The sequence below is a fragment of the Phacochoerus africanus genome, chromosome 6 (assembly GCF_016906955.1).
Source record: "Phacochoerus africanus isolate WHEZ1 chromosome 6, ROS_Pafr_v1, whole genome shotgun sequence".
Lineage (NCBI taxonomy): Eukaryota > Metazoa > Chordata > Mammalia > Artiodactyla > Suidae > Phacochoerus > Phacochoerus africanus.
Genome location: NC_062549.1, coordinates 51,779,520 through 51,798,467, shown reverse-complemented (window position 1 = coordinate 51,798,467; position 18,948 = coordinate 51,779,520). Strand labels below are relative to the sequence as shown.

General features: G+C 39.2%; 2 protein-coding genes across 2 annotated transcripts in view; one reads left to right on the top strand and one right to left on the bottom strand.

The window, feature by feature from the left end:
• The window catches only part of E2F5 (E2F transcription factor 5), a 36,781-nt gene extending 34,441 nt beyond the window's left edge, over positions 1-2,340 (top strand). Inside the window, exons 7-8 of the mRNA XM_047783664.1 lie at positions 542-589; positions 1,581-2,340. Coding sequence (XP_047639620.1) covers positions 542-589; positions 1,581-1,690 — 158 coding nt within the window. The 3' untranslated portion in view covers positions 1,691-2,340. The remainder of the gene's footprint in view (positions 1-541; positions 590-1,580) is intronic.
• RBIS (ribosomal biogenesis factor) lies at positions 2,319-11,762 on the bottom strand. Its single transcript, XM_047783665.1, has 4 exons — positions 11,649-11,762; positions 8,161-8,277; positions 2,718-2,834; positions 2,319-2,453 (listed from the first exon to the last, which is right to left on the bottom strand). Exons 2-4 carry the CDS (start codon positions 8,272-8,274, stop codon positions 2,382-2,384), a joined length of 303 nt encoding a protein of 100 aa, XP_047639621.1. The 5' UTR covers positions 8,275-8,277; positions 11,649-11,762; the 3' UTR covers positions 2,319-2,381.
• Between the last annotated feature and the right edge of the window lie 7,186 nt (positions 11,763-18,948).

Here is an 18,948-nt window from a genome sequence, read left to right as displayed (position 1 = left end):
AGGAGAATCTCTTAGCCTGGGGAGAAGAGATCAGAGGCAATGGAGACAGAAGATTAGATGTTTGCAGTTATGCAACTGTGAGAGCACACTGAGGCTAAAATAGGGTGATGACAATGGGATTGGAAAAAGAAATAAGGAACAGATTTGAGAAATATTGTTTAGGCAATATCACAAGTCATATCTGACATGTAAGATCTGAAGATGAAGTTAATATTCACGTTTTAAGGTTGGGTGATTTCAGTAACCATTGACTACAACACTGAGGAGCCAGGTTTGGAAGAACAATGATGAGTCTTTTGGTCTGCATCTTGAGTTCAGAAGTTTAAAAGTAATGCCAAGTACAGAGTAGGTATCATGAAAATGCTATGTTTCCATAGAGTTCTACTTTAATTTTGTACTGTTAACCAAGCTGCTGATGTTTAAACATAACTGTATTTAATATATACTGTGCTTAAATATAGGCTGTTTAAATATAACTGCCTCTTCTCTGTTAAAATATATAAACAGAAATGTAACAACACTATCACACTTCTGTTTCCAGCGGGATCTATTAGTGGAGATATCATTGATGAATTAATGTCTTCTGATGGTAAGTAGTTAAAATTTTAATAACTACTTTAAACATCAGTAATGCTTTACTAGAATTTATGAGTGACACATGACTTAAAAAAAAATGAAGAACCTATATATTTTAGCTGCATAATGTACTAAGATGACTCATGAAAATTCTCCCTTAAAACTTTATAGTAAGCATCCTTCAGAAATTTTCTTTGCCTGCATTTTGAGGAAAAAGAATTCATAAGGAGGTACTTATCACCTTTACTGAATAAACTTCCAAACTGTTGGCACACTAGCCTTTTTTATGCATGAAGAATTCAAGACTAAAACAACATATCTAAGTCAACAGCCCATTGGAAAAAATACTCCTACCTCAGCTAATTTCAAGCACTAATGTGAAGTCATTATTACTGACGTGAGCCATGTCATCATCTAATCTGAAAGAATTCTTAAAGATCAATTAGCTACAGTACTGTAGTTACTTTAACAATTACTCTTTGGGCCTCACCTTTCTATAAGTTCTTGGATTCAGAGTCCTGATTCCAACAAACATGTACAGCCGAGACCTTGGAAATGGCAGCTGTTAAATTAGCAAATGGTACAGTAACCAAGAGATTGATCAAACTTCTGTAAAAGCAGATAATTTCTGCATATTTATTAATCTATGTCTAGTTCCTTTCTGTTTTCCAAGTGATAGTTTATTTAGCAGATTAGAGAAAATGCTTTGAGCAGTTTCTGAATCATGAATTTTAGTGACAAGTTCAACCAATAAAAATTTTAACCTCTAATTCTCAAACACCAATAAACCATGCATGAAATGTCTTTAAACAAGAATTTTTTAAAATATACACAAAACACAAGTCATTAATTTGATCATTATATATATCCTATTGTATATTTTTTAAAAATTTCTGTATAATGTGAGAAACATAATTTGGATTGATTTGATCCTATTTTATGTTAGACATCATTATCTTTATGTAGAAACCATTTTTAACACTGAATTTCTCTTTTGCTTGCAGTGTTTCCGCTCTTACGGCTTTCTCCGACCCCAGCGGATGACTACAACTTTAATTTAGATGATAATGAAGGAGTTTGTGATCTGTTTGATGTCCAGATACTAAATTATTAGATTCCATGGAAACTTGGGACTGTTATCTACCTCTAACTGTGTAACATTTTAGACTTCTTAATAACCTAAGTATTTAAAATAATGAATGTAACAACTTTTAGTTCACTGATTCTGAACTGTTCTTCCCCTAATACTTTCTTTTATACTTCACAAAACTTCATAAAAACAAAGGGCTCTGATTGCTTCAGGGGAAAAGTGACTTCATATCCACTAACCCCCTTCCCTCAAGTAGTTACATTCTGGAGTTTCAACTTTTCTTCCAGTTCTGAATCCTTGTTTTCCCCTCATACCAGAGGAAAGTTAAGGTTATCAAAAACAAAAATGTTGCCCAAGGGCTCATCACATTTGTCTTAGAGTTTTACTGCCACGAGACTGTCCCTATTCTGTGTCTCCTCCAATTCAAACAAACAGACATTCACTGCCACTTATAAAGTGAAGGGTGTAAACTAGGAGATATTAACTGTTTCAGTGAACAGATTTTGTGAAGTGCCTTCTGTTTTAGCACTTTAAGTTTATCACATTTTGTTGACTTCTGACATTCCACTTTCCTAGGTTATAGGAAAGATCTGCTTATGTAGTTTGTTTTTAAAATGTGCCAATGCCTGTACATTAACAAGATTTTTTAAAATAAAATTGTATAAAACATTTAATTTATTGGTCTTTTGGGGGAATTTGATGCATCGCCAGTGTATTACAACTGAGCCATTAATCTTGTAGCTTCATCAACATTAACTGGTTCTTTCTCAGGACACTGCTGAGGACTCTGGAGAGAGAAAATTTGTATTTAAAAATTTAGATAACAGTAGCAAACAAGAATGACATATAATCTATTATCCTATTTGATTTCTTCCAGTCATATTTTTGGAAGTAGAACAATAAGTTCTCATATTTAGACTCAATGTTTTAGAGTCTGAATATGCTATGCATACTACAGAGCTAAGTACTAAAAATTATATTCAACATTCAGGCTTTGAAAATTTGACGTTTAATTTATTAGCCATAACAAAAGGAAATGATTTCTACTCACCAGCTGTTTCTGCAGAGGTTCAAGGGAAAGGCCTTTTGAGAAATGTGCAAGTTCCTTTTGTATATCCAGAAAAGCTTTATTCAGTCTGTTAACTTTTTCTTCATTCACAATGTTTATCTTAAAAAAAAAAAAAAAAAGAGCATTAATGCATGATCTTCTGTTAAGGATAAAATATATGCAAAATTACTTTAATCTTGCTAACCCCCCAAATCTAAAAACTCTTATCAACTCTTCCAATTTGTAGAGACAATTCACACTAAAATTCTTGTAGTCTTTATTTTTTATTTTTTAAAGTTTTATTAAGGTATAGTTGATTTATGAGGTTGTGATAATTTCTGTTGTACAACAAAGTGATTCAGTTATATATTTATATACATCATTCTCTCTCAGATTCTTTTCCCACATAGATTAGCACAGAACATTGGGTAGAGTTCTTTATGCTATACAGCAGGTCCCCATTGGCCAATCATTCCATATAACCATATACCTGTGCAAAATTTTTATAGGTGTACTTTCAACGGTCTCTGAATCCTTCCTTGATGGCAGTCAACTGAAGACAATGCCCCCTGCAGCCCTCCTTGCTCAGATCTAAATGGTGGGGTTGGTATTTTTTTTTTTTTTTGTCTTTTTAGGGCCGCTCCCGAGGCATATGCAGGTTCCAGGCTAGGGGTCAAATCTGAGCTGGCCTACACCACAGCAATGCAGGATCTGAGTCATGTTTGTGACCTACACCACAGCTCATGGCAACACTGGATCCTTGACCCACTGAGCAAGGCCAGGGATCGAACCTGAATCCTCATGGATGCTAATAAGATTTGTTTCCCCTGAGCCATGGCAGGAACTCTGGGGGTGGTATTCTTAGTCTTTCTTTTTTCTTTTCTTTTTCTTTTTTTTGCTTTTTAGGACCACACCTGCAGCATATGGAGGTTCCCACGCTAGGGGTCAAATTGGAACTGCAGCCGCCAACCTACATCACAGCCACAGCAATGCCAGATCCGAGTCGTGTCTTCAACCTACACCACAGCTCATAGCAATACCAGATTCTTAACCTACTGGGCGAGGCCAGGGATCGAACCCACATCCTCATGGATCCTAGTCGGGTTCCTTAACCGCTGAGGCATGAAGGGAACTCCGGTATTTTTGTTCTTTACTGCTGCTCCCCAATCATTTTTCCTTCAAAGCTCAGCTCCTTTATACCTTATGTATCAGGACTTTCTGACGCTCCTTCCCTCACTACTGTTACCTACCAACACCATGATTACTTGAAGAAAGAAAGATCTTCATAAAAGATCTCCAACTCTGGCTAACTGACCCCTCTCATGCCTGGCATCACTGTTTCATGGCTTCAACAAAAACCTAATCCTATTGCCTCTTCATCTCTTCAGGTCTGCTCCTCCAGGGATCTTTTATACTACATACCATGCCATCACTCACATGCATTACCTTAGGCCAAGTCATTACCACCTCCTGTCCTTCTAGTTCACTTAGTTTATTAACAATTCTTTTTTTTTGTAATTATTCTAATTTTTTTAATAGTTATTTCCCCAATACAATTTTTTTTTCTACTGTACAGCATGGTGACACAGTTACACATACATGTACACATTCTATTTTCACACATTATCATGTTCCATCATAAGTGACTGGACATAGTTCCCAGTGCTTACACAGCAGGATCTCATTGCTAATCCATTCCAAAGGCAATAGTTTGCATCTATTAACCCCAAGCTTCCCAACCACCCCACTCCCTCCCCTTCCCCTTTGGCAACCACAAGTCTATTCTCCAAATCCATGGTTTCCTTTTCTGTGGAAAGGCTCATTTGTGCCGTATATTAGATTCCAGATATAAGTGATATCATACGGTATTTGTCTGTCTCTTTCTGACTTACTTTACTCAGGATGAGAGTCTCTAGTTCCATCCATGTTGCTGCAAATGGCCTTATTTCATTCTTTTTTTATGGCTGAGTAGTATTCCATCATGTATATGTACCACATCTTCCTAATCCAATCATCTGTCGATGGACATTTGGGATGTTTCCCTGTCTTGGCTATTGTGAATAGAGCTGAAATGAATATGCGGGTGCATGTATCTTTTTATTACTCAATGAATTTATTACATTTATAGTTGTACAATGATCAACACAATTCAGTTTTATACTATTTCCATCCCACAACCCCAGCACATCCCAACCCCAACTGTCTCCTTTGAAAACCATAAGTTTTTCAAAGTCTGTGAGTCAGTATCTGTTCTGCAAAGAAGTTCATTGTGTCCTTTTATGAGACTCCACATGTCAGTGATAGCATTTGATGTTGGTGTCTCATTGTCTGACTGACTTCACTTAGCATGATAATTTCTAGGTCCATCCATGTTGCTAAGAATGCTGGTATCTTGTTCCCTTTAATGGCTGAGTAATATTCCATTGTGTATATGTACCACATCTTCTTGATCCACTCCTCTGTAGATGGACATTTAGGTTGTTTCCATGTCTTGGCTATTGAAAATAGAGATGCAATGAACATCAGAGTATATGTGTCTTTTCGAGTCATGGTTTTCTCTGGATGGATGCCCAGGAGTCGAATTGCTGGATCAAATGGTAGTTCTATTTTTAGTTTTCTGAGGAATCTCCATACTGTTTTCCACAGTGGTTGCACCAATTTACAATCCCACCAACAGTGTACTAGGGTTCCTTTTTCTCCACACCCTCTCCAGCCTTTATTGTTAGTAGACTTTTGGATGATGGCCATTCTGGCTGGTGTAAGGTGGTACCTCACAGTGGTTTTGATTTGCATTTTTCTAATAATGAATGATGTTGAACATCTTTTCATGTGTTTTTTGGCCATCTGTACGTCTTCTTTGGACAATTGTCTGTGTAGATCTTCTGCCCATTTTTTGATGGGGTTGTTTGTTTTTTTGGTATTGAGCAGTAGGAGGTATTTCTAAATTTTGGAGATTAATTCCTTGTCAGTTGATTCATTTGCAAATATTTTCTCTCATTCTGTGGGTTGTCTTTTCATTTTGTTTAGGGTTTCCTTTGTCGTGCAGAAACTTTTAAGTTTGATTAACTCCCATTTGTTTTTGTTTTTACTGACATCACTCTAAGAGGTGGATCTGAAAAGATGTTGCTGTTGTTTTATGTTGGAAAGTGGCCTATGTTTTCCTCTAAGAGTTTTATAGTATCTGGTCTTATATCTAGGTCTTTAATCCATTCTGAGTTTATTTTTGTGTATGGTGTTAAGGGCATGTGTCTTTTTTATTTATTTATTTATTTATTTATTTATTTATTTATTTAGATCTTTTTAGGGCCGCACCTGAGGCTTATGGAGGTTCCCAGGCTAGGGGTCCAAAGGGAGCTGTAGTCGCCAGCCACACAGCCACAGCAATGCAGGATCCAAGCTGCGTCTGCGACCTATACCACAGCTCACGGCAATGCCGGATCCTTAACCCACTGAGCAACGCCAGGGATCGAACGTGCAACCTCATGGTTCCTAGTCTGATTTGTTAACCACTGAGCCATGACAGGAACTCCAAGGGCATGTGTCTGGATATATGCCCAAGGGTGGGATTGCTGGGTCTTATGGTAGTTCTATGTATAGATTTCTAAGGTATCTCCATACTGTTCTCCATATTGGTTGTACCAGCTTAGATCCCCACCAACAGAGCAGGAGGGTTCCCTTTTCTCCACATCCCCTCCAGCATTTGTTATTTGTGGATTTATTAATGATGCCCATTCTGATTGGTGTGAGGTGGTATCTCGTGATAGTTTTGCTTTGCATTTCTCTAATAATCAGCGATGTTGAGCATTTTTTCATGTGCTTGTTGGCCATCTGCACATCTTCCTTGGAAAAATGTCTATTCAGGTCTTTTGCCCATTTTTCAACTGGGTTGTTGGTGTTTTTGCTGTTGAGTTGTATATGTTGCTTGTAAATTCTAGAGATGAAGCCCTTGTCAGTTGCATCATCTGAAACTATTTTCTCCCATTCTGTAAATTGTCTTTTTGTTTTCTTTTTGGTTTCCTTTGCTGTGCAAAAGCTTGCCAGTTTGATTAGGTCCCACTGGTTTATTTTTGCTCTTATTTCTGTTGCTTTGGGAGACTAGCCTGAGAAAATATTCTATTAACAATTCTTAAATCTCACTGAATCCTTCCCCCCCAAGTTCATTACTTTTCACACGTTCATATCCTCCCCTTTACCTTTAACCTGCACAGATTCCAGGACACTCATCAATGACATCTTTACATCTTCCTAACTTTCCTTCTTTTTTTCCATGGATCAAACTTGCTTAGCACTTGGTGGAAATCAACTATCAGCCTTTTCTGAGCTTAAAACTGAAGCTGTATTAAATCATAACTGGCTGACTGGCTTTACTCCAAATTCATGTCCCCCAACTTCAATTTACCATTTATCGTGCCTGACAATCTTACAACCTCCCCCTAGAGAGTTGGGCTACTTGCTAAGAAAATTATTTGATACTTTCGCCAACCAGGCTGCCTACCCACAGATCTTTTACATTAGCATCCATAAAGGTTCTAGGACTTCCTATCTAAACAAAATAATCTTCCTCAAATATAGCAAGCTCTTCCCCAGCTTGCAGCCTTTGCACTCGCTATTCTCACAGCCTAGAAGAGCACTTCCCAGCGGATTGCATCACTTGTTCCTTATCACTCAGGTTTTGGCTTCAGTGTCAACCTTGAAGACAATTCTATCTAAAATTGTCACCCCCAAACTCCCATCATATAATCCAGCTTTATTTCCAAAGTCATGAAACTGCTCAACCAAAAAGCTTAATTCAGCCAGTTCATGAATATTCAAGGTTAAAAACTACATTTCCATGTACTATTATGATAATTACTAAGTCCTTACTACTTCAGCTTGAAATCATTTTCTTGAAGACTCTACTTGATGAAGGAATTTCCCATTTCCCAAATATTTTGAAATAAAGAAGATAAAGCAACTCTTTTCTTATCAAATCTTGCATTTTAACAAACAAATTATTTTTTCTTCTATTTATAAGATACTTACAGGTTTTTGAGTTCTAGACATTGTTAGAGACATAAGAATTATTGAGGAGAAAAAGAATGGATGCTGACGGATATTCCGTGTCTTGGCTCTGTTAAGAGCTTCTTAAATAAATTTGAGTTCAGAGATAACTTTTCCATACCACTTTTTTTTTATGATTTCTATGCTCTGAGAAAGCTGTTAAAACTGTTACTTGGACCCTCACACATCTGCCATTAAAATGCTATTTTCTTTGAGAACATTCAGATCAAGAAAGGGAGGTTATTTTTCTTCTTTTTTTTTTCTTCTACATAAATGTTTAAAATCATCTTGCCTTTGTAGGAAAGGCTAAGAACCTGTTTTAAATATTAGCATTCAGGATTTCAGTAGCTTTATAATTATGCTTTACCTGTAAACAAGAAAGTCAGAGTGCTTAAATGATACTCACCTTCTTAAGATTAGTGGTAACTGGTTTTGCTTTATTTTTAACCTTAAAACTTTTTTGGTTGGCTATGTGGAATACATTCCTGGATTTCTGCCCTCTTAGTTTGTTTTTGGCCATTGTCTAGGAAAGAAAAGAAAAAGAGCTCAATTAAGTTACCCATATTTATGAACTGTACTCGATTTGAGTTTCTGAAGTAAAAGTACCAATTAAATCTAAGAAATTCCATCTTACTCCTAATTATTTTTAAAATTGCTTCTTGCATTAAAATTATCTCCATGTGTTTTGCCCCTACTAGATTTTTCCATTTGAGTGCAGGGTGCGTACCTAATTCTTTTCTGAATCTTCAGTATCTGATCCATAAGAGGTTCTGCATTAATTTCTGCTGGTGGGATTAATTAATAATTTTTTTTTTCTTTTTTGGCTGCCCCATGGCATATGGAGTTCCTGGATATCAGATCTGAACCACAATTTCAACCTATGCCAAAGCTGTGGGAACGCCAGATCCTTAACCCGCTATGCTGGCCAGGGATTGAATCTTCGTTCCAGAGATGCCACCAATCCTGTTGTGCCACAACAGGAACTCCTCATTAATTAATATTATCAACACTTAACAGTTTTTTTGTCAGCCCTCGCAGCATCTGACCATGCTAACCATCACCACCCATCCTTCTGCCAGCCTACATACTGCTACTCCACTCTGGTTCCTTTCATACTCTAGGGCTGACTCCTGTTTCTTTCATTCCTTTTTACTTGCACCGTTTTTGCTCCCGTGTGTACCTCCTCAAAAATCAATCCTAAATATTGCACTTCCGACCCATTCCTTTAAATTACTTTCATGATTTCCATACCACATTTATGTGAAAGGCTTATGCGTTCAAAATTTATTTTTTGTCTTTTTAGGGCCACACCTGCAGCATATGGAAGTTCCCAGGCTGGGGATCAAATCAGAGCTATAGCCACTGGCCTACGCCACAGCCACAGCACCATCATATCCTAGGCGCAAATGCAACTTACACCACAGTTCATGGCAATACCAGATCCTTAAACCACTGAGGGGGCCAGGGATCGAACCTGTGTCCTCATGGCTGCTAGTCAGGTTCATTTCCACTGAGCCACGATGGGAACTCTCAAAACTTTAGATATTCTCTTTGTCCTGTAGCTAAACACACAACTAAGCCTTTAAATTCTACCTCAGAAACATCTCAAAACTGTTCTTAACAATGCATGAAAAGAACAATTTAAATAATTTCAATAGTTAAGATTTATTGGAGTTTCCGTCGTGGCGCAGTGGTTAACGAATCCGACTAGGAACCATGAGGTTGCGGGTGCGATCCCTGCCCTTGCTCAGTGGCATAACGATCCGGCGTTGCCGTGAGCTGTGGTGTAGGTTGCAGACGCGGCTTGGATCCCACGTTGCTGTGGCTCTGGCGTAGGCCGGCAGCTACAGCTCCGATTCGACCCCTAGCCTGGGAACCTCCATATGCTGCGGGAGTGGCCCAAGAAATAGCTAAAAAAAAAAAAAAAAAAAAAAAAAAGACAAAAAAAAGATTTATTTAGATTTTACTACATACACAAGCACTATCCTAACATTTTATGTGCTTTAACTAGTTTACTCCTAACAACACCACTTTGTAGGAGGTACTGCTTTACCTTCATTTTACATTAAAAAAAAAAAAAACTGATACAAAGAAAAATTAATTTGGCCATTGTTACACTGTTAGTAATCAAGGAATGCCAAGATTCAAATCTAGGCAGACTAGATCGAGGGCTCTCACAATGTGACACAGCCTCTCATATACAAATGAAAATGCAATACAAAAATATGATTTAGTACTGCCTCGTTCAGGGCTGGGTTACTGCTTTAGTCCCTAGGTCTATTTGGTTAGACTATGTCTTGGGACAAACTATACCCATGGACCAAATCAGGTCAGGTACCCACTTTAGTAAATGAAGTTTTATTAGAACACAGCTATGTCTATTGGATTACATATTGTAGGGGCAGCTTTCCTGCTACAACTGTGGACTGCAGAGCCTGAAATATTTACTTTTTGCTCCTTTTCAGAAAGATTGTTAACTCCTGGCTTAAGCCATATGCATTTAAGTCTATATTGCATGGTGGTAGGAAATGAACCATCCCAGTATTACAATCCTCCAAAGGGAGTTCCCACTGTTGCACAATGGGATCTGAGGCTTCTTGAGATCAGATCTGAACCAAGCCCGGGGATGAAGGTTCTATCCCCAATCCAGCATAGAGAATTAAGGATTTGGTGTTGTGGCAGCTGCAGCTTAGGTGGCAACTGCGACTCGGATCTGATTCCTGGCCTGGGAACTCCATATGCCTCTGGGAGGCCAAAAAATAAAATAAAATAAAATAAAATCCTCCAATGGTTCTTCCAACCCACAAGAAGCAATATGCTTTGTCCGGCTCTAGCATAAATCTGTCAAAGGTATCCCCTGCTCTTTCTCTATATCCACCTGGCCTAGTGCACTAATTATTCTTTGAAGACACTTTGCATGTTCTCCCTTTCTTTCTTTTGCTCACATCCTCTCTATTGACTGAAATGTATACTCTCCTTCAATGGTCAGCCTCAGGAAACTATTTAACAGAGACAGCAACCCCAGTAGTGCTATTGAACCCCAACAGCATTCTAATTAAAAAAAAAAAAAAGTGAACTGAGTAGAAAACACATGATCATTAAAGAAGCATAAAATACACATAATAAATCATCCCCGAATTAAATAATCCAAAATCCTTCCGATAAGTATCCAAGATCCAACCACTCACCTAGTATTCTTTAATACTACTAGCCAAGTGTGGTCAGAACTGATAATACTTACTACATGTGAAATATACACAAACACAAGAAACATAATGGAAGGTGCTGTTACCAGCAGAATACAAGTAGGATCACAAGAGGGAAAGATCTAGTAGAGTTGGTGACTGGAGGAAATTTCCTGGAGAAGGTGATAGCCTATTTGGTGAGATTTGAGATTTTCTCTGACAACCACTTAGAAAGTGATGACAAGAGAAAAACCCCGTGTGGCTCAGCCACAACCCACCCGACTACTATCCATGAGGACACGAGTTCAATCCCTGGCCCTGCTCCGTGGGTTAAGGATCCAGTCTTGCCTTGAGCTGTGGTGTAGGTTGCAGGTGTAGCTCGGATCCCCTATTGTGGTGTAGGCCAGCAGTTGCAGCTTCAGTTTCAGCGCCTAGCCTGGGAACTTCCATATGCTGCAGGTGAAGCGCTAAGACAAAAAAAAAAAGAGAGAAAACAACCAGACAACCAAAAACTAGTACCCTGCCATGGGCCGAAGGCCCAGCAGGCACAGGGATTCAGGTCTGGGCTTGCAGGCCTGGCCCAGAAGGGCTGCCTGAGCCATCCAGCGACAGAACCAAGCGACCAAATCACAGCAGCCAAGCCAATCCTGTCCTAACACCCGGAAACCTCCTGCCAGCCCGCTGGAAAATTTCTTTATTAAACTCTCACCAGACTTCCAAAAGCCTCGTGCGGCTGCTCAAGCTCCAAGTGACGCCAACTGCCTGCGCCCGCATCCTGGAAGTTCCGGGGGAGGGAGCCAGTCAAAAGTCCTCACAGTGGTCGTAGTTCCGCCCACCGGGTAACGCCCCGCCCACCGAGCGGAATCCGGGTCCCTGAGATCATCCTTACGCGGAGATAAGCCCCACCCGCCGACCTAGCCCCACCCACCGACCTAGCCCCACCCACCGACCTAGCCCCACCCACCGACCGGAGTACAACTCTCCGAGCTCAGCCCATACCCGGAGCAAAGCCACGCCACCCGGTAAGCTTGGAGCGAAACCCCGCAGTAGGCGTGGTTCCGCCCACCAGCTGGTTCCCACCCGCCTTACGTAGTCCTGCCCACAGAGCCAACCCTGCCGCGGAGCATTCTCTCTTGAATGTCCCAAAGCCTCGCGGGTAGAACGAGTTCCACCCGCCATGGGAAGTCCTGACCCATTAACATCACTTGCCTTGTGCTGAGCTGAGGACCTCTACTCGGCTGGAACCAAGCGTCGAATTCTCCGAGTGGGTAAATAGAAACCACCCAGGGTGTCTGAGTCGTCCGACCCACGGAGACTATAAGACCATAACCCTGGTAGTCTGTCCTCAGTGGTTTACTGCTAGCTGGTTCTGCCCACCCTCCCAGGAGGTGGCGCTGCGCACCTCTGGGTGGCGCCCAGGGATTGATTGGGATCTAGAGCTACAATCTCCAAATGGAGAGTCTGTAAAGAGCAAAAAGTTGAAATACTTTTCTCACTGAAGTTTTCTTGCTTTAAAAAGATGTATATATATATATATATTTGGTCTTTTAAGGCCGCACCCGCGGCATATGGAAGTTCCCAGGCTAGGGGTCAAATCAGAGCTACAGCTCCAGTCTGAGGTGCATCTGCGATCTACTCTGCAGCTTGTGGCAACTGCGGGATCCTTAACCCAATGATCAAGGCCAGGGATGGAACCCCCATCCTCCTGGAGACTATGTCAGGTTCTTAGCCCCCTGAGCCACAACTGGAACTCCTGACATTTTTATATCACTTTTGTAACGTGCTTGAGTTTTGCTCATAGTATCAAAATAAGGCCAGAATACCACTCTCCTTTTGCAAGTGAGAATACTAAGGCTCAGCGTCTAAGCCATTTTCGGGTATCCACACAGCTAGTAACTGACAAAGCCAAACCAAAATCCATGTGGTCTAGCCCTCGGTTAAGTCCTCTTCCCGCCAAGTCAGTCGCCTGCTTGTAGACCGATGAGCCACTTTTACAGTAAATCATTTTATTTATATCAATCACAAAAAGTTAGGGAATACATTAAGGAATGAGGAATAATTACTTTTCAGTGTATTTTTATTAAAATTTTGTATTTTTTCCTAAAGAGTGATTTTTAAAAACACCTTAAAGTTCTGGTATAAAATGCCCCTAATGAGTAGGGGCAGGACCAAAACAACACCAAAGCGACCGAAAAGCATTAGATTCTTTCACAAGGCTAGAGTTATCCACAAATACTGAAGCAAATAAAGCATGTATTATGATTCCGTGAATGTGAAGTTGTTGATATATATGCAGAAGACAAATAGTTGCAATGGAATGACATTATAGTGTCTATGAAAACTTATGGACCTAGCTTTAATCTTGAATAGGTGAGATAGAAATACACACTAGGAAATAACATGGTTGTACAGGCAAGAGCAGTGACATTGTATGAGATATGAGTGAGGAGGCATGAATTTTTTTTTTTTACTTCTGTCAACAACCAACAGTGTGTTCATTTCTCTGTGCCTCCCTTTCCCATGTAGATGGCCATTCAGAGAACATTCATTATCTGCTCAGCATCCCTTTCTGGGGAACCACTCTTCTCCCATTAAATGGTCCTGGTTGAGCTAATAAAATTAGTCCTTTTCTGAAGGTTTTCCAACCTGAGCTAATGGAGAATACAGAGTGTTGGTTTTAGGGGAAAAAGTCTGAAAAGGCCTTGTAGGAATAAAGCATAAGCAAGCTGTAAACCCAGAAATGGACTTGCTGTCCTTGTAGGAGTGGAAGTAGACCTGTATGAATAGAGAAGTCTGGGTGTGAAGATACTGTTGAAAATGAGGCTGGTAAGATGAGCTAATGAAGGGCCTTGATAACCAGGCAAGGTTTATTTTATTTTGATTTTTTTAATTTTATTTTTATTTTTATTTATTTTTTTGTCTTTTTGCAATTTTTTGGGTGGCTTCCGCGGCATATGGAGGTTCCCAGGCTAGGGGTCTAATCGGAGCTGTAGCTGCAGGCCTACGCCAGAGCCTCAGCAACGTGGGATCCGAGCCGCGTCTGTGACCTACACCACAGCTCACGGCAGCACTTGATCGTTAACCCACTGAGCAAGGGCAGGGATCGAACCTGCAATCTCATGGTTCCTAGTAGGATTCATTAACCACTGCGCCACGACAGGAACTCCAATTTTGATTTTTTTTAAATGTATAATGATTTTTATTTTTTTCCATTGCAGCTGGTTTACAGTGTTCTGTCAATTTTCTGCTGTACAGCATGATGACCCAGTTATACATACATGTATACATTCTTGATTTTGAAATAGTTTCAAACTTACCAGAAAAATTACAAAAATAATACATTTTTGTTTTTCTCAACCATTTGACAGTAAGTTTCTGACAAATGGTACCCTCATCCCAAATACTTTAGTGTGTATTTCCTACAAACAAGGGTCTTCTCCCACATAACAATAAAGCTATCAAAAATCGAGACATAAACACTGATTCCTTCTGACTCACAGTCATCATTCAAACTCTATCAACTATCCTTATACTATATTTTATAGTAAAAGAATCCAATTCAGTATAAAGTGTTACATTTAGCTACCGTGATTTCTTTTCCCCCTCAAGTTTATCTAGATATATTTTCTATTATAGCATTATGTAAGTTTAAGGAGTATAGCAAAATGACTTTACTTACATACATCGTGAAATGATTAACATAATAAATTTAATGAACATCCATCATTTCATATGGATACAAAATAAAAGGAAATGGAGTTTTTTTCATGATGAGAACTCAAGAATTACTCCCTTTGCCTGTAAGTCTGTTTTTGTTTTGTAGATAGGTTCATTTGTGCCATATTTTAGATTCCACATATAAGTGATATCACATAGTATTTGTCTTTCTCTTTCTGACTTACTTCACTTAGTATGAGAATCTCTAGTTGCATCCATGTTGCTGCAAATGTCATTTTGTTCTTTTTTATGGCTGAGTAGTATTCCATTGTATATATGTACCACATCTATACAAAGGGGGGGGAGAAGTGGGATGGATGGGGAGTTTTGGATTGGTAGATGCCAAGTATTACATTTAGAATGGATAGGCAGTGAGGTTTTACTTTACAGCACAGGGAACTGTGTCCAGTCTCTTGGGACAGACCATAATGGAAGAAAATAGGAGAAAAAGAATGTATATATATGGGTGGATTACTCTATAGCAGAAATAGATTCAACACTGTAAAGCAACTATACCCTAATAAAAAATACAAAAAAAAGAATTACTCCCTTAACAATTCTCATATATAATGTATAGCAGTGTTAATTATATTAATTAGGTTGTACATTACATCCCTAGTACTTACTTATTTTATAGTTAGAACACTTCTATCTTCCTGTAGTGCTATTCCTTGGAAGTGATAGGTGTGTGACACATATGTTTTTAATTTAATTAAGCAAATTTTATCCAGAGTAATCTGGCCAAATGCCTAGACATCGTGAACCTGAACTAATTAGAGTCACAAAGGAGGGGTTGCGTGTGAAATGTTTGAAGGTAAAGAATAGTCAAATCCATATCACAAAGGCAATAAAAATATTCAGAGAGTTACATGAAGTCCTTTCACATTTTTTTTTTTTTGTGATTCTGGGTTAAAATGCAAGTAGTGGTTAAGAATTACAGGAATTGGGAAATATTTGGCAGGTGAATGTTTAAAACTCAGAAGCTTGGTAACTTCAAGGAAGACAGTGAGCTGTTAAATTACCATTTGACACTCCAAATTCCAATATGAAAGGATGCTTTGTTATCAAGTTTAGTTGACAATGTAAATACTCAAGTTGTCTATAGCTCAACAGCGATTTCATTTTTCAGTTGAAATTGTTTTACTCGGATTCTACACAGACTAAAGTGGACAGATTTTGACTCCTTTTTTTCTGTTGTTTTATAGCATCTCTGTTGTACAGAAACCCTAGTAAGAATTAAGTGAGCATCTATATTACGACAAATATGACAGAAAATACCGAGGACTATAAGGTATTTCACAAACATTTATTTCCTTTTGATTAGAAAAATGAAGAGTCCTTGTAGAAGTTTGAAAAATTTAGAAAAGTATAAAGAAGAAAATGAACAACCAGGAATTATTGCATTCTGATTTAACTCAACCACTTGTCTTTCTCTCATTTGAATTACTCATAACAGCTTCCCTTGCTCAACCCAGCAGCCAGAGGAATCCTGCTAGGATGGTAATCAGATCATATCATTCCTCAGCTCAAAACCTCCAGTGTTCCCCACATCACTCAGAATAAGAGCCAAAGTACTTATGATGCCCTGCAAAGAAAGCCCTGTGTGGCCCCCTCGCCCTTTGTCCTCACTGCTTTCTTACTTTTCTGTGATAATGCAGGATATGCTCTTACTTCTCAACCCTTCTGTCTGGAGCCCTCTCCCCCTAAATATCTGCAAAGCTCCTCCTTTACCTTTTTCAAGTCTTCTCTCAAATGTCATTTTTTTTTTCAGTGAGGGCTTCCACCACTTCCACCATCCTCCTACATCCCTGCCCCCCTTTCCACACCATCCCATTATCACCATAGAGCATCCCATATATTTATTTACTTTGCTTATTACTGTCTCCTGCTACAAGAATGTAAGTTCCATAAAGGCAGAGCATTTATCTGGTTTTGTTTGCTCCTATATTAGTTCTCTAATGTATAACAAACCGCCCCAATATTTAGTCACTCAAAATAACAGTGGTTTATTTTCTCATGATTTTAGTGACTATGGAACTTGTGAGGGGCTTGGTTTGATGGTTCTGGCTCAGGGTCCTTCATGAGATTCAGTTAGATGTTGGCTGAGACTTTAGTTATCTACAGGCTTGACTGAGGCTGGGGGTTTCCTTGCAGAGCAACTCAGCTAACTCACGTGGCTGTGGGTTAGTTCTGGCTATTGCTAGGATGCCCCAGATCCTCCCCAGGAGAATCTCTCTGCAGAGCTATTTGAGTGTCCTCAGTTGTGGAAGCTGGATACCCCAAGACTGAGTAATCCAAGAGAGCAAGGGAGAAACTGCAATTTCTTTTATTCCCTAGACTCAGAAGTTATACTCTATTGCTTCCCCTATATTTTTGAAATCATGTATACCGGCCCCAATCAGTGATGAAGGAGGCTACAAAAGGTGTTATATACCTAGAGGTAAGGCTCATCGAAGACTAGTGCAGCTGCTATATTCCCCATGCATAAAACAGCGCCTGGCACATAACGGGAACCCAAAGATTATTTTTGAACAGTGAATAAATTCTACCACTTAGATTTTTAAAAATATATTATTTTAAAGCCTTTTATCTAAGAAAATATTTTGTTGTTTATTAAAAATTGGAATTTTTCTTTAGATAAAAATTTATAATCTATAAATGTAAGCATATACTTACTAAGTGTATTTTAAAATATATTTAGGCGTTCCCTCTGTGGCACAGTAGGTTAAGAATCTGACTGCAGCCGCTCAGTCACAGAGGCGTGGATTTAATCCCTGGCCCTGCACAGAGGGTTAAAGGATTTGGTGTTACCACAGCCACTACCTTTTAAGATCTTTACACACACACACAAACACACACACACAGTGTCTGGTTCTGTGTCTCTGGAGAAACCTGCTAACACAGTTGAGTATAGAGATTAGAACCCAAGGAGCACCAGAGAGGATGGGTGGATAACAAATGGAAGCTCTACGTATGTTTAGGGAGAAACTTTCCTCCCCAAAAGAGAAAATTCTAGCATCACGTTAGTATGTCGATGACAATAATTAAGAGGGAGTGAAGTTGGTTACTTACGTTAGAAAGGGTGTAATAGTGTGAGTTCGGTGGATGGGCAAGGCTAGTGCCCCAGACCCTCAATGAGGGATGGTGAGATCCATGCTGGGGAACTTCTTGGAATGAGGGTGTTTCAAGCCTTGCTTGGAATAATGGAGTTATGAGTATTGTTCTTGATAGACTACACTGCCCTTTCCTAGAGGACAGAAGAGGAGAAATAAACATTAGCAGAGTTGATGACAGACTGTCTGTTAGCACCCTGATTTCTCTCTGTCATTATATTTCAGAGTTGACAGAAATATGACAGAGTGACATTGACTTATTCATGCCAAGCCAAGGGACAATGAACTAAATTCCTTGGCAGGTGAATTATTTTGGCTTGACTTATCTGGACTTTTCAACACTTTTCTGATATTTATACAACTTCATTTCCTTTTAAGTAATCTTACCTCTCTCCTTTTCTCTTTCATGCTTTCTTTACTTTTATAATATGCTCAGAGAAGACATGAAACACTATTAAACAGGGTATGGATATATTTCTATAAGAAAATAGAGTGAGACTAAACAGAAGAACAAAAATGTAGGACATGGGGTTTTAGCAATGTACTCCTGTCTTAAGATGCAGGAGAAAATGTTTTGCTCTAGTTTCTGACAGTTCTGATCTGAAAAGTGACTTAAGGGTGATTTATAGTCATCTTTCAATTCTGTTCCAAGAATTCTCATCCAAGCATGAAACCCTGGTCCCTTGAGTAAGATCTTTAGCCCCTTTGGGCCTCAGTGTAATCTCCTGGCGAGATTGTCTTATGCAATTCTGACCTCAATATAACCTTAGAAATGGGAAATTAAAAAAATAGAAACTGTATCTAGTTATCAGCTCCATAAAATCAACACTCCTAACAAGATATCAAATGATAAGACAGTCCTGTGGTTAATCAGTCCCAGCTGCACAAATCACAGGACTTGACGCATGAAGGAAATAGGCACAAAGAGCACCTTGGACTTGGGACTCTGCAGATTGGGCCTGTGTCCTTGACTGTGCGGGTTGCCTCTGTAGGTAACTGAGGAATGAGGAACCTTGCTCATGTCAGTTTCCTGCTGGGTAAAAATCAGATGAAAATAGCCACTTCAATTCACATTTAGAATTTCTAAAAAGAATCACTGGAGAGACCCCGACATCAAATGCTATCACTTATATATGGAATCTAAAAAAAGAACACAATGAAACTTCTTTGCAGAACAGA

Coding starts and splice junctions, on each gene's coding strand:
- RBIS (XM_047783665.1), bottom strand. CDS start 8,274: ATGGCCAAAAACAAACTAAGAGGGCAGAAATCCAGGAATGTATTCCAC. Junction 2,835..8,160: donor TTACCACTAATCTTAAGAAG/GTGAGTATCATT, acceptor TTTTTTTTTAAG/ATAAACATTGTGAATGAAGA. Junction 2,454..2,717: donor AACCTCTGCAGAAACAGCTG/GTGAGTAGAAAT, acceptor TTCTCTCTCCAG/AGTCCTCAGCAGTGTCCTGA.